The sequence below is a fragment of the Protomyctophum parallelum genome (assembly GCF_964188405.1).
Source record: "Protomyctophum parallelum genome assembly, chromosome: 1".
In the NCBI taxonomy this organism is placed as follows: Eukaryota; Metazoa; Chordata; class Actinopteri; order Myctophiformes; family Myctophidae; genus Protomyctophum; species Protomyctophum parallelum.
In genome coordinates this window covers 97,851,274-97,866,273 of record NC_139697.1, presented here as the reverse complement: position 1 = coordinate 97,866,273, position 15,000 = coordinate 97,851,274, and the positions used below count along the sequence as shown (strand labels likewise).

The 15,000-nt window shown below is 43.5% G+C and overlaps 1 protein-coding gene across 1 annotated transcript in view; it reads right to left on the bottom strand.

Moving 5' to 3' along the window:
- gfra3 (GDNF family receptor alpha 3) overlaps positions 1-6,236 on the bottom strand; it is a gene marked incomplete at both ends in the record, with an annotated part of 43,990 nt that extends 37,754 nt beyond the window's left edge. The window contains one exon of the mRNA XM_083760921.1: positions 6,077-6,236. Coding sequence (XP_083617047.1) covers positions 6,077-6,236 — 160 coding nt within the window. The remainder of the gene's footprint in view (positions 1-6,076) is intronic.
- Between the last annotated feature and the right edge of the window lie 8,764 nt (positions 6,237-15,000).

Genomic DNA, 15,000 nt, shown 5'->3' with positions numbered 1-15,000 from the left:
TGAAAATAGCGATCACGATGTGGTAGAATACAGTATGATGTGAACACAATACGACTCGTACAAATGGGTTTTTTCAGAAAACTGTCAGGATTTTGAAGATTTTTTTTTTAAATGTGTTTTGTCAATTATTTGGCCCACAGCTTGTACAGTATATGAGAAGAAACACTGGTCTAGCACGGGCATTACTATTTCAGTAGAAACTACTTTATTTAAGTAAGTAGAAGTACTCGGTGCACGTGACCCAGGTGTGCACGGCTCAAAAGAGTTCAATATGAGAAAAAAGAAATAACTGCCAGCCAATCTATATTATTCAGAGATATAGAGGCACACGTACGTACTGTACGGACAAACTGTACGGTTTGGAGAGGAAGGAAAACAGCCAGCACTCGATAAATAAATGACCTTTATTCACATTCTATTTGCCTCGTATTTTGCCACAGAAACGGACGAGAGGAGCACATCACCCGTCGAACACAAACTGGATTTTTTTTAGAGTGGTGTTATTTAGTTTGTATAAAGCCCTAAATGGATTAACCCATTTTGGACTGATGTCGATTAAGAAAAATACTTCAAAATCCTAATTTCTTTCTGAAAAACCCATGTTTCTATGTCAGTGGTCAAGGACCCCCAGAACTATCTCTATTGGGGGGCCACGGACCCCCATCTCAAAATATGTAGTTCCAGGGACCCCCCCCCCCCCACACACACACACCCAGAAGCCAATATTTCAGTTTAAAATGTTCGCTCGGAAATTTATATTCAAAAGATTTGCACCACATTTTTACGAATTTAAAAGAATAGCAGACCTACAAGCTCCTAGCGCGCCACTCGGTGGCGCGCTAGGAGCTTGTAGATCTGCTATTTTTCAATAGCTAAATTATAACATCATGTTTAAAACACAAAAAGTGGTTCCTGCCCAGAATGGATTAACGCCACCCTATACTACATATCTCAGAGCTATACTCTTGACACTGAATTATACCGTGCAGAATGATTGGGGTCCCGGAGATTCAAAACACAGTTCCATTATTTGTACACTCTCAGAGTCACGGACACGCAGCACAAGTGCCTGAGTGCCATTTTCAAATTAATATCAAAAATATTTCCAAATTATATCGGGCTGAATGTTTTTAGTGAATGTTTTGTAATAATAATCAAATCAATTTACGCCACCACCGCTACTAAAGCCCTTATCCCTGGACTTCTTTGCCTCTTTTTTTTTACTATTTTTCAAAACATTTTTGAACAGTTCAACTAACCAATCTTACATTGACACGTCGTGAGCTTGTAGACTGGCCATTTTAACTATTCAAAAATGTTCATTCCTTCCTTCCTTCCCTGGTACAAGATCTTTTCAAATGGGGACCCGCGTTGAAATCCATCTTAACCCATTCTGACCGGGCATCATGTTATGCTTTAGCTATTGAAAAATAGCAGATCTACAAGCTCATATCGCGCCACCGAGTGGCGCGATACGAGCTTGTAGGTCTGCTATTTTTTGAAAAATCGAAGAACGACTGACATTTTTAGAATCTGATCTCAGGTCAGAATGGGTTCATCAGACCAGTGTGTGTCCAGTGGAAACCTCGTATGAATCTGATCTCAGGTCAGAATGGGTTAATTTGGAGGGTCCTTGACATGAAAGCCACCGCTCTAGTCCACTCTTTGCGTCGTATATTCCGAGCATGGCATCATGTGGTCGCTATGAGTGAATGACTGCAATCACAGCTCCCATTTCAGACACAACAAAAGAGAGTGTCAATGGAAGTGTGGGCACTGGGCAGTTAGAGGACATAAAGAGAGAGTAAATGGAGGTGTGGGCACTGGGCAGTTAGAGGACATCCCAGAACAATAAACCACTCAGCCTCTGTTGCTGCTGTATATGATTTGTACAAGTCTCTGGTCCCCAAGGCATACAAACCTATATGTGGACACGTAATCGAAATTAAACTAATGGTCTCTCTCTGTCTGTCTGTCTGTCTGTCTGTCTGTCTGTCTGTCTGTCTGTCTGTCTCTCTGATATATATGATACAGAAATCATGACCAATAGAATGATGTAAAGTACATAACACAGTGTTCTAGTGCAGCAGTAAAACACTGACCCTGAGGCTGTGCAATTAAACACAATATGTGAGAAGGAGAAGGAGTGGAAAGGGTTCAGTCAGTGAACACTGCAGTTGGTTCATCATTACGCACGCACGCACGCACGCACGCAGGCACGCAGGCACGCACGCACGCACGCAGGCACGCAGGCAAGCACGCAGGCACGCAGGCACGCACGCACGCACGCACGCACGCAGGCACGCAGGCACGCAGGCACACAGGCACGCACGCACGCACGCACGCACGCACGCACGCAGGCACGCACGCACGCACGCACGCACGCACGCACGCACGCACGCACGCACGCACGCACGCACGCACGCACGCACGCATGTGTGTGTGTGTGTGTGTGTGTGTGCTCCTACAGGGTGACCTGAGCACTAAGACACTGGGAGCAATTACACTGCCAAATCACCTCACACACACACACACACACACACAATCACACACGTGCACGTATACACACACACACACTCAGATAATTACAGCTCATATTATGGGAGGCTCAGACCATCTCGTCAGACAGATAGGTCATAATTACGTCGGCAATTTTCGGCAGCAGCTGTCCACCGGCACGTGTGATGAAGAACTCACACGCATGTGCACATGTGTGTGTGTGTGTGTGTGTAATCACAATAAACACACGCGTGTGTGTGTGGATGTGTGCGCACTTCCACACACAAGCGCCAGGACGCTGTTTTCTTTTCTTTTCTTCTATTTTGGGTAAAACGAAAATCCCGAAGAGGAGTTGTGGTTCATTTACAAGTGGTGCGCGGGTTGGCACCCGAGTTATTTTGGGTTTACTGGTTACTGACAAAACATGAAGTGGAGTTATATGGTGTGAAACTGTGAACTGTGAATTATGTGTGACATGAACTGAACTGCCTTTACTTACATTTTTTTTTGCAATACAAACATTAAACTGGCTTCTGTCGTTTTGCATTTATTGACGTTATCGACTGTGGGTTTGGTTTGAAGTCATTCCCTGTGATTACTGAAGTGTACATCTGTATTATTTCCCTGAGGTTGCTGTATTTTCACACAGTGACCTTTGTAGGGTTTCTCCTGTGACTCAAACCTTTATCGGTGAAACCGCCACAACTTGACCTTGGGGGGGTTTAACTCATTCTGAACGGGAACCCATTTTGGTGTTAGCATCATGTTATGCTTTAGCTATTGAAAAATAGCAGATCTACAAGCTCATAGCGCGCCACCGAGTGGCGCGCTACGAGCTTGTAGGTCTGCTATTTTTGAAAAATCGAAGAATGACTGACATTTTTAGAATCTGATCTCAGGTCAGAATGGGTTAATCAGACCAGTGTGTGTCCAGTGGAAACCTCGTATGAATCTGATCTCAGGTCAGAATGGGTTAAAAAGCTAACACTGATTTACATGCAGCTGTGTGTCGGTGTTGTGCGCCGAAAAATAGCAAATGTGCAAGTTTGTGAGTTTGTAGATCGGCTATCATCGTCAAAATATTGTCCTCACAAAGTTATAATAATACAAACCTGTGCGTGCGTGCGTGTGCGTGTGCATGCGTGCGTGTTCGTGCGTGCGTGCGTGTGTGTGTGTGCTCAAAGCAACGCCAAAAATAGGAAGCGGCAGCGAGATGAAGGCGAGATGAATAGCAGCAATATGCGAGCAGTAATGCACTCTATTGATTCCTCACAGAGGTGATTAATAGAATTGGTGAGGCAAAGCTGATGAGGGTTTTAACCCGTTTTGGGCGAGAACCCCTTTTGGTGTTTTAAGCATTATTATGTTATGCTTTAGCTGTTGAAAAATAGCAGATCTACAAGCTCATAGCGCGATCTGCTATTTTTCTTTTAATCGTGAAAATGTGGCACGAATCTTTGAATATATATTCTTTCAGAGCGAACGTTTTTAACTCAAATCTTTGCTTCTGGGTGGGGGGTTCCTGGAACAACATATTTTGGGGGGGTCGGTGGCCAAATACATATCATTTTTGGCGTCTTGACATTAAATATTGAGCACCACTGACATAGAAACATGAAGTATTTCAGAAAACTGTCATGATTTAGAATATATATATTTTTTTTATGTCAGGCCGAAATGGGTTAACCCCATAAAAGACCACCGTACCGTATACGCCGCGCTCATCAACGCACGCCATCGACCCACCTGCAGCACCCCCCCGACATCCTGAGTGGGAACTGAACTCCGGGGGGGGGGGGGGGGGGGTCCGTTTCGACCCTCCCCAGAGTTAAATTCACACTCTGGATATTTCCCCGCGTTGCGGCGCTTGCCCCAGCCACACTATATTATATCCACACACCTGTGCCATATATACATGATTCAAGTCCATTTGTTAAATTGGTGTTAGCATCATTTTATGCTTTAGCTATTGAAAAATAGCAGACCTACAAGCTCATATCGCGCCACCGAGTGGCGCGATATGAGCTTGTAGGTCTGCTATTTAAATAAAATCGAAGAACGACTGACATAGAAACATAGCTTTTTCAGAAAACTGTCAGGATGTAGAAGACTTTTTTTTTTAAATCTGATCTCAGGTCAGAATGGGCTAAATTCATGCTTCATTGTGATTATTATGATCAAACATATCAATACTGTCTACATTTCCCAGAAGGAAAAAAGGCATATTACAGGTCGGTATTATTAATTAATTGTGTCCAGAAGCATGCAGGGATAAAACCATATATCCCCCACTGACCATAATAAATTACTGACTATAGCGGGGGGGGGGGGGGGGGGGGGGGATATCAAAGCATCACAGTGCTGTTTGATCTTGATTCTTATCGATTATTATATTTTCTGATTTTTCTTTCTGTTTCTTTCTGAGTGAATTCACCTCTCGTCTCTGCCTCTCTGTCTAAATGCTGATTGGTTGGGAGGGATGGGCAAAGAAAGCAGGCCGTCCGGTTGGCTGGTCACTGATGATGAGACTTGGAAGACAAACACATGCAGAGCAGAGTTTTAACCCATTGTGACCTGACGTCCATTCTACAAATGTCTTCTAAATCATGACAGTACTCTGAAAAACCTCATGTTTCTATGTCAGCAGTTCTCAATCATTTTCATGTCAAGGACCCCCAAAAATATATGTAATTGGCCGCCGACCCCCCCATCTGAAAATATGTTGTTCCAGTGACCCCCCCCCCCCCCCTCCCAGAAGCAAAGATTTGAGTTAAAAACGTTCGCTCTGAAAGAATACAGTATTCTAACATTTTGCGACACATTTTTTCAAAAATAGCAGACCTATACAAGCTATACGAGCTTGTAGATCTGCTATTTTTCAACCCATTTTGGTGTTAGCATCATGTTATGCTTTAGCTATTGAAAAATAGCAGATCTACAAGCTCATAGCGCGCCACAGAGTGGCGCACTACGAGCTTGTAGGTCTGCTATTTTTTGAAAAATCGAAGAACGACCGACATAGAAACATAGCTTTTTCAGAAAACTGTCATTTTCAAACAGACATTTTTTTAATCTGATCTCAGGTCAGAATGGGTTAATCAGAGGAACGAGGTAAAAGGGGATCAGCGTCCTCTGGACCGTCGAGTTGCTGACGGACGGTAAAGTTCAAACTGTAAAAAAGTCAGGGCGTAGGAAATAGAAGTATATAAGCTAAGCTATAAGCAAAGAAAAGCCAGAACGGGATCAAGCATTTGTTTAGGAGGCAGCGATCCCCATTAACCTGCGTCTTTCCTTCTGTATTCTCATTGGTCGGTTCGTCTGCAGCCAGAGAGAGAGAGAGAGAGAGAGAGAGAGAGAGAGAGAGAGAGAGAGAGAGAGAGGCTGGGACGGGAAGCTATTAACCCATTTAGGCCCGACGTTGAGAAAAAAAAAAAAAGTTTTCTAAATCCTACAGTTTTCTATAGCAGTGGTGCTCAATATTTCATGTCAAGGGGTCTAGGACTTTTATAAAAGGTTGTCCAATGTCGCCCTATAGGCATATAGAATACCTTCTTCATCATACTACAGCGTCACACACAGGAGGACATCAGAAGGAGCAGATCCACATGCTCGTAGACCCGAGCATATGGATCTCCTCCCCATGCCTCTCCTCCCCTGTGTCCTCCTCTTCCTCCTCCTCCTCCTCCTCCTCCCCTGTGTCCTCTGTCAGCGCCTCCTCCCAAAAGACCTCCTCTCATGTTTTCCACAGCCTTTTATGAAGATATACCTTTTTCCCCACGATCCAGAGATTGTGGGGAAAGGGCTGGGAAAGGGCTGGGAAAGGGCTGGGAATGGAATTTCATTTCATCACAAAGAAGACAGATAACAGTAAAAAAAAAAAAATTGAGTCAATGATTGAGTCTGATTCAATCGTGCACGGTTTCTTTGTGACATATACGTACTATAGCCTATGATCAAAAGACCCTTTCAGCTGATGCAATCATTTAAAGTCCTGTGTCTACGGCTTAACCCATTCTGACCTGAGATCAGATTCTAAAAAATGTTCTTCTACATCCTGACCCTTTTCTGAAAAAGATTTTCAAAAATAGCAGACCTACAAGCTCATAGCGCGCCACTCGGTGGCGCGCTATGAGCTTGTAGATCTGCTATTTTTCAATAGCTAAAGCATAACGTGATGGCTTAATCTAAGGGTCCTGAGGTGATTCAGTCTGGTGGGTGTTGATAAAACTGAAGATAGCTGGATATATAGAAATGGCAACGCTAATTGTCTCTCGTGTGGAAACCTCTATTACTGTTACTTTTCAGGTTTCAAATTAAAAAAAAAGTAGCAGATCTACAAGCTCAAAACACGCCGGATCTGCTACTTTTGATGCTGTGGTATGGCATTAGTTTACAAAAAAGAAAACACACAAAAAGTTTTAAAAAAAATATGGAGATTGATTGATTGAAGTATTTATCAACAGTTTGCAGAATTACAGTATACATTTCAAGCACGACTCAATGCAAAAACCGTTACCTCTGTGAGTGAACGACACCATGAACCATTACACTTGTTTACAAGAGGGTCCACCGTTTTCAATGGAATGCACTTCCCACTGCAGTCAGAACTGCAGCATCACTCCCAATCTTCCGCCGTAGTCTGAAAACCCACCTTTTCAGACTCCATCATGGCCCATAGCACTTACCCTACCCCCTTAGATAGCATTTCTGTAGGCTTAGATAGCATTTGATACAGACTTATAGCATGTTATGTAGACAGCACTATAATTGCATTGTATGTAGTCATAGCACGCCATAGTACATATGTATAGCATAGTAGTATAGATGTATAGTTTATATGTATAGTTTCATTATATAGATATTCCACTGTTACTTTCTTAGCTTACGCATGTCTCATGATAAATGCTTTTTTGTGATGTATTCCCATGCTTTTTGTTCTTGCTTAATGTAAGTCGCTCTGGATTAAGAGCGTCTGCTAAATGCCTAAATTGTAAATTGTAAATTATCATAACATTTAGATGTACACTTCTACATAGCCAAATACAGGAAATCATCATAAAGGAGGAAAAAAGGGGGAAAGTACAGTAAATACAGTGAGGGGGAAAACGGGTAGGGAGGGGGATTCAGGTTCTCCGGGGGCCAGTTGTGGAGTTGCAGCCGTCCGTATAGGTGCCCTTTGAGAGAGCGCTTTTGAAGGACTCCAGATAAGAGCTTTCTGTATCCCGGCTATGAAGATAAGAGCTTTCTGTCTGCCTGGCTATGAAATGGAACGTTAGATAAGAGCTTTCTGTCTGCCCGGCTATGAAATGGAACGTTAGATATGAGTACATTCTGTATTTCATATTTCACTGCATTAAACGACCACCATGCATGCAGCACTTCTAGCCTGCAGCGTAAAGGGTATGTTTCTGTTGACTCCCCTGGTGCTGTGTGTACTGTACTTTCTTCCCTTCTATTCCTAGAAATGTAGTGCAGTTAAAAGTACAATATCTGTCTTTGAAATGTAGTGGAGTGAAAGTCCTATACAGTAGGTATCCAAAAATAGAATATTATAGATAAATACTTCAAGTTCAGATTCTCAAAAGATGTACTTAAAGGACCACTTTTCAACCTACCTTCATATAATCGGTCCTCACTGATGTTCATGATAAAAAACACATTTTCTTTCCTGTGTCTCATATAGGAGGGCTGTGGGCAGTGCAGAAACCAGTCTGTGTCTCATAGGAGGGCTGTGGGCAGTTCAGAAACCAGTCTGTGTCTCATAGGAGGGCTGTGGGCAGTGCAGAAACCAGTCTGTGTCTCATAGGAGGGCTGTGGGCAGTGCAGAAACCAGTCTGTGTCTCATAGGAGGGCTGTGGGCAGTTCAGAAACCAGTCTGTGTCTCATATAGGAGGGCTGTGGTCAGTTCAGAAACCAGTCTGTGTCTCATATAGGAGGGCTGTGGGCAGTTCAGAAACCAGTCTGTCTCTCATAGGAGGGCTGTGGGCAGTTCAGAAACCAGTCTGTGTCTCATAGGAGGGCTGTGGGCAATGCAGAAACCAGTCTGTCTCTCATAGGAGGGCTGTGGGCAGTGCAGAAACCAGTCTGTGTCTCATAGGAGGGCTGTGGGCAGTTCAGAAACCAGTATGTGTCTCATAGGAGGGCTGTGGGCAGTTCAGAAACCAGTCTGTGTCTCATAGGAGGGCTGTGGGCAGTTCAGAAACCAGTCTGTGTCTCATAGGAGGGCTGTGGGCAGTGCAGAAACCAGTCTGTGTCTCATAGGAGGGCTGAGGGCAGTTCAGAAACCAGTCTGTGTCTCATAGGAGGGCTGTGGGCAATGCAGAAACCAGTCTGTCTCTCATAGGAGGGCTGTGGGCAGTTCAGAAACCAGTCTGTGTCTCATAGGAGGGCTGTGGGCAGTTCAGAAACCAGTCTGTGTCTCATAGGAGGGCTGTGGGCAGTTCAGAAACCAGTCTGTGTCTCGTAGGATGGCTGTGGGCAGTTCAGAAACCAGTCTGTGTCTCGTAGGATGGCTGTGGGCAGTTCAGAAACCAGTCTGTGTCTCATAGGAGGGCTGTGGGCAGTTCAGAAACCCGTTGGTATATAGTATTTTTAATTGGCCTAAAATATTGTCTATATACATACATGAATCCACCGGCTGAAAGTATTGGGCATTTTTTATAGGGGTTTCTGGGGGAGTGACATGCAGTAAAGGCCATCGGGAGTCGAACCCGCGGCACACTGCCAGACTCGGACGGGACTACCAGCCAAGGTGCCTGGACCGCTGAGCCACGGCCCAGGCCGCAAAAGGAAAGTTTGACATGTTTGCCTGCCGTAGGATGTTAATGGTAGGCTCACAAGAAACCCCTATAAAACAAGATTGCCCAATACTGACAGCCTGGTCAGCAAGTGGATTCATGAATGTATGTATATACTAAGACAATATAAAAGTAGAAAATAGTAGAGTAGAAAACAAAAGTGGACATTAGTGAGGACCAATATATATGAAGAGAGGCTGAGAAGTGGTGAAGTGGTCTTTTAAGCACTAGTATACTGTAGTAAAAGCATGAGGTTTCTGTCCCTCCCCAGATACAGAGTGGAGCCTGCGGGCGTTGGTTTGGTGTCTGACTTTCATTCATTGCTTTGACACGCCAATGTTCCCGAGGTGGAGGCCACGCACGGGGGGGGGGGGGGGGGGGGGGTTCACGCACCGCGCCAACGTCGCCCGCGGTGGCAATTTAGCCACGCTGATTGGTCAACCGTGGTGGAGTACTGCAAGCGCCCTCAGGAAGTTTAGCGCGGCAGCTTTGACCAATCGCTGCGAGCCTGCCACCCGCTCTGTCTCTTTTTTATCACCGCTGCTCCCCCCATGGCAAGGAAAGGGCTGTGTGAGGTGTGTGTGTGTGTGTGTGCGGACTGCACGGTTGTGCGTGCGTGTGTCTGCAGACTACACGTGTGTGCGTGTGTGTGCGTGCGTGCACATGTGTGTTCATGTGTATTTGAGCATGCATGACAGGGCACTGGCCAAAAAAGGGCCACAGACAGACAGACAGATACGGAAACATGCCTTATAATATAGGTTGTTAATTGTACCCCATCTTTCAGCAGCTGTCACAAAGTCCCCCAATAAGGGAGTTGGGTTGGAACACATTTATATGTGACAGTATAGACACCTTTATGAACACATTTGAGAAAACAGCTAGTGGTATTAAAGCTTTTTCTTTTGGCAGATTTGCCACACATTTCGCTAACTTTCTCTATAACTAGATGCCATGTTGTAGTTTTCGGTGCTCAGCTTATCACCTTAACCCATTCTGAACGGGAACCCATTTTGGTGTTAGCATCATGTCGTGCTTTAGCTATTGAAAAATAGCAGATCTACAAGCTCACAGCGTGCCACCGAGTGGCGCGCTACGAGCTTGTAGGTCTGCAATTTTTTGAAAAATCGACTGACATAGAAACATAGCTTTTTCAGAAAACTGTCAGGATGTAGAAGACATTTTTTTAATCTGATCTCAGGTCAGAGTTGTGGGTGTCCGTCCGTCCGTGGACTATAAAAAGGTCCTTTCAGACTGCACTGCCATTCTTTCGGGGGAAAACTGGTGAACTCTGTTCTGAGTTTAATCCTGTGTATCATTTGTGGCCCGGCAGGCAGGCAGGCAGCAGCATCAATGTGTACCATCATTCTCTCTGTTGTCTGCTGTCTGCGAACGGTCTGTCTCCAGAAACAACTCCCTCTATTACATGCCTCATTTCCACTTCTCTTAGCCCATTCTTACCTGAGATCAGATTCTAAAAATGTCTGTTTGAAAATGACAGTTTTCTGAAAAAGCTATGTTTCTATGTCAGTCGTTCTTCGATTTTTCAAAAATAGCAGATCTACAAGCTCATAGCGCGCCACTCGGTGGCGCGCTATGAGCTTGTAGATCTGCTATTTTTCAATAGCTAAAGCACGACATGATGCTAACACCGAAAGGGGTTTCCGCCCGAGGCTACAGACATTGTGGACTCGCAGCGCTATGAGCTTGTAGATCTGCTATTTTTCTATAGCTTTTTCTATAGCTTTTTCTATAGCTTGTAGATCTGCTATTTTTCTATAGCTTTTTCTATAGCTTTTTCTATAGATTTCTATAGCTAAAGCATAACGTGATGCTAACACCAAAAGGGGTTCCCGCGCAAAATGGGTTAGAACAATCTCCTCCGTACGGCACAGCATCTCACAGGAGAACACACACAGTCTGTCTTAATGTAACTGCCAGCATATTACAAAATTCATCTCCCACCCCCCCGCAAAAAATAACACTGTCTGGAAACACAACACGACTCCACAACAACAAACTGCATTTCCTCTTTGCCTCTCTCCTTAACCCATTCTGACCTGAGATCAGATTCATACGAGGTTTCCACTGGTCTGATTAACCCATTCTGACCTGAGATCAGATTCTAAAAAAATGTCAGTCGTTCTTCGATTTTTCAAAAATAGCAGACCTACAAGCTCGTAGCGCGCCACTCGGTGGCGCGATATGAACTTGTAGATCTGCTATTTTTCAATAGCTAAAGCACGACATGATGCTAACACCAAAATGGGTTAACAAAATGATACACAGTATAAGTAGCCGTGAATGGTTTATCTTTAAAATAAATCTGAATTTTAAAAACAACCCAGGTCTCGACTCACTAACACTGGGGAGACGAGCTACAGTAAATGCATTTTTGCGCTGGTATTTTATTAATGGTGTGACTAACGGTAATAGCTTCGACTGTATTCATGAAGAAATAGTAGTCAAGTTGTGTCACGCATAATCATGACGTCTGCCCAAATAAACAACCAAGAAGATATAGTTTCTGTCAGGCAGATCTCCATATTACCCCATTTGAGGCGGGAAGTGGGGAACCCCTTTTGGTGTTTTAAACATTGTTATAATGTATAGCTATTGAAAAATAGCAGATCTACAAGCTCATAGCACGCCAACGAGTGGCGCACTACGAGCTTGTAGGTCTGCTATTTCTGAAAATTCGTGAAAATATTTATTTCAGAATTTATTTTGTATTTTTATTTTTGGCCTAAATGAGTTAAACATTTTTATGTTTTTTTTTTTTACATACTTACTGTGAACATACTAACTACAGTGTCACACAAAAGTATATCAAACGTATATCTAGGAACGAACTCACAATGCATTGCAGTGTGAGATTGTGTGAGCCTGTAGATGTGCTCGTAAGGATGCACCAAATTACATCCATTTGGAACACTCTTCTTTTCCCATTTCCCAGAATAATAACCGTTTTGGACATAATAATCTAACGTGATCACCGGCAGCCTGCACCACAAACACATTCCGTATATACTGCATCTCAGTGGCAGGCAACAGCAGAGAGCCTTTATCTGTTAAGATACTAAATAAAGAGCTGAACAAAGTAATGAGAGAGCTTTGCTTTTTATCTTGCAATTATCGTGCAAGTAAGTGGATTAAAAGTGACGTGAGAAAAGGCCACCCTAATAACCGCGTGGCTACACTTTGCACCCAAACTGAGAATAATGTGACAATTAGCCTGTTTAAGCCTGATTCATATTCACCTTAGTTGCATGCTGGTGTTGTTGCGGGGTGCATATACTTAGTTTAGACTAGTCATTGGTTAGACATGGGTTAAGGTTATGTTTAGACTAGTCATTGGTTAGACATGGGTTAAGGTTAGGTTTAGGGTGAAGGTTTGAGATAGGTTGTAGTTGTAGGACTAATGACTGGTCTAACCAATGACTAGTCTAAACCAAAAACTGTCTAAACGAAGTACTACGGGTGTAGTACTTCGTTTAGACAGTTTTTGGTTTAGACTAGTCATTGGTTAGACCATCATTAGTCCTACAACTACAACCTATCTCAAACCTTCACCCTAAACCTAACCTCCCACGGGGAAGCACACCTAAACCTATAACCTTAACCCATGTCTAACTAATGACTAGTCTAAACTAAGTATGCACCCCAAGTACTACACCCGTTGTTGCATGCAGTAAATACTAAATAGGAGATCTACAGCGTTGTGAGCTTGTAGATCTGCTATTTACTGAACCTGACACCGGCACGCAAACTAAGTAGAAATGAGGGCTTTGTGTGCTGCGGCCCCATGAAAAACATCTGTGTGACAACATGCAAGTGCCCACTCCATAACCCTTGGGGACAGGCCTGCATGCTCATTCTCTCGCTGGCGCGCTATGAGCTTGTAGATCTGCTATTTTTCAATAGCTAAAGCATAACATGACGCTAACACCAAAAGGGGTTCCCGCCCCAAAATGGCTTAATGTCAAATGGAGCCTAAAGTAATTTAGTACCTTTTTGTAGGATACAGGTGCGATCTCTTATCTATTCTGTAGCTGGTAAATTACTCTCAGACTCTAACATTCTCTCCTCGCCAGCCAAACAACAACAGACTGGAAAAGCAACTCAAGGGGGAAAAAAAGAGGGGGATCGAGACACGTAATTGTTTTGGACTTTGGAAAAGCCCTGACCTCCACAAAGTGTTAATGATGACAGACATATTCGGAGGGCTGCATGGAGTCCTTTTCTTGTGAAGTTCCCACACTGCTGCCAAGGTTCCTCATCCTCCAGCTATAGGAGGTTAGGTTTCAAAAACAAGACTTTGGTAGAAGTGGGGAAGACTTTTTAGCGTAGCAGCAGCAGGGCTGTTTCCAGACCAAACCGCTCTGTGCTATACAGCGATAAGGGGGGAGAGACTTTGTTAGTGTGGAACTTAACCCATTTAGGCCTGGAAAAAAATCTGAAAATCTGAAATACCTATGTTTCTAGACCTATATCACTCAATATTTCATGTCAAGGACCCCCAAAAATGATCTGTAATTGGCCTCCGAGACGCCCATCTGAAAATATGTTGTTCCAGGGACCCTCCAGAAGCAAAGATTTGAGTTAAAAACGTTCGTTCTGAAAAAATACATTCCAAATTTGAGGCACATTTTCACGATTTTTCCAAAATAGCAGACCTACAAGCTCGTAGCGCGCCACTCGGTGGCGCGCTATGAGCTTGTAGATCTGCTATTTTTCAATAGCTAAAGCATAACATAATGTTTTAAAACACGAAAAGGGGTTCCCGTACAGAATGGATTAAGGTCAGTCAGTTCAATCTGGAGCGCTTTTGGTGTGTCGACGGGGGAAGACATCTTTTGGCTTCATCTTTGGACTATGAGGGAACGGGTGACCCATAACGATGGCCCCAAACAATTTGAATTATAATTCGAAGCTTAAAAGTTCGACGGCATGAAATTCAAACGAATGAAATCTATAATCTAATCGCATTGCAGCACATGTTGAGAGCTTGTGGATCTGCTACCCTTCAAAGACATGTGCTTGAGCTGACTCATTACTTAACCCATTTTGGTGTTGAAAAATAGCAGATCTACAAGCTCATAGCGCGCCACCGAGTGGCGCGCTACGAGCTTGTAGGTCTGCTATTTTTTGAAAAATCAAAGAACCACTGACATAGAAACATAACTTTTTCAGAAAACTGTCCGGATGTAGAAGACATTTTTAGAATCTGTTCTCAGGTCAGAATGGAAAACTGTCAGGATGTAGAAGACATTTTTAGAATCTGATCTCAGGTCAGAATGGAAAACTGTCAGGATGTAGAAGACATTTATAGAATCTGTTCTCAGGTCAGAATGGAAAACTGTCAGGATGTAGAAGACATTTTTAGAATCTGATCTCAGGTCAGAATGGAAAACTGTCAGGATGTAGAAGACATTTTTAGAATCTGATCTCAGGTCAGAATGGAAAACTGTCAGGATGTAGAAGACATTTTTAGAATCTGATCTCAGGTCAGAATGGGAAACTGTCAGGATGTAGAAGACATTTTTAGAATCTGATCTCAGGTCAGAGTGGGTTAATGATGATGAAGTAAAGCATTCACTGGAGAAACTCGACAATAATTCACGAGTGTCCCAAAACGCAGAACAAAATATACTCTCTACAGCCAGGAGTCATTATTTCATCGTATTATCGCAGTATCATCACA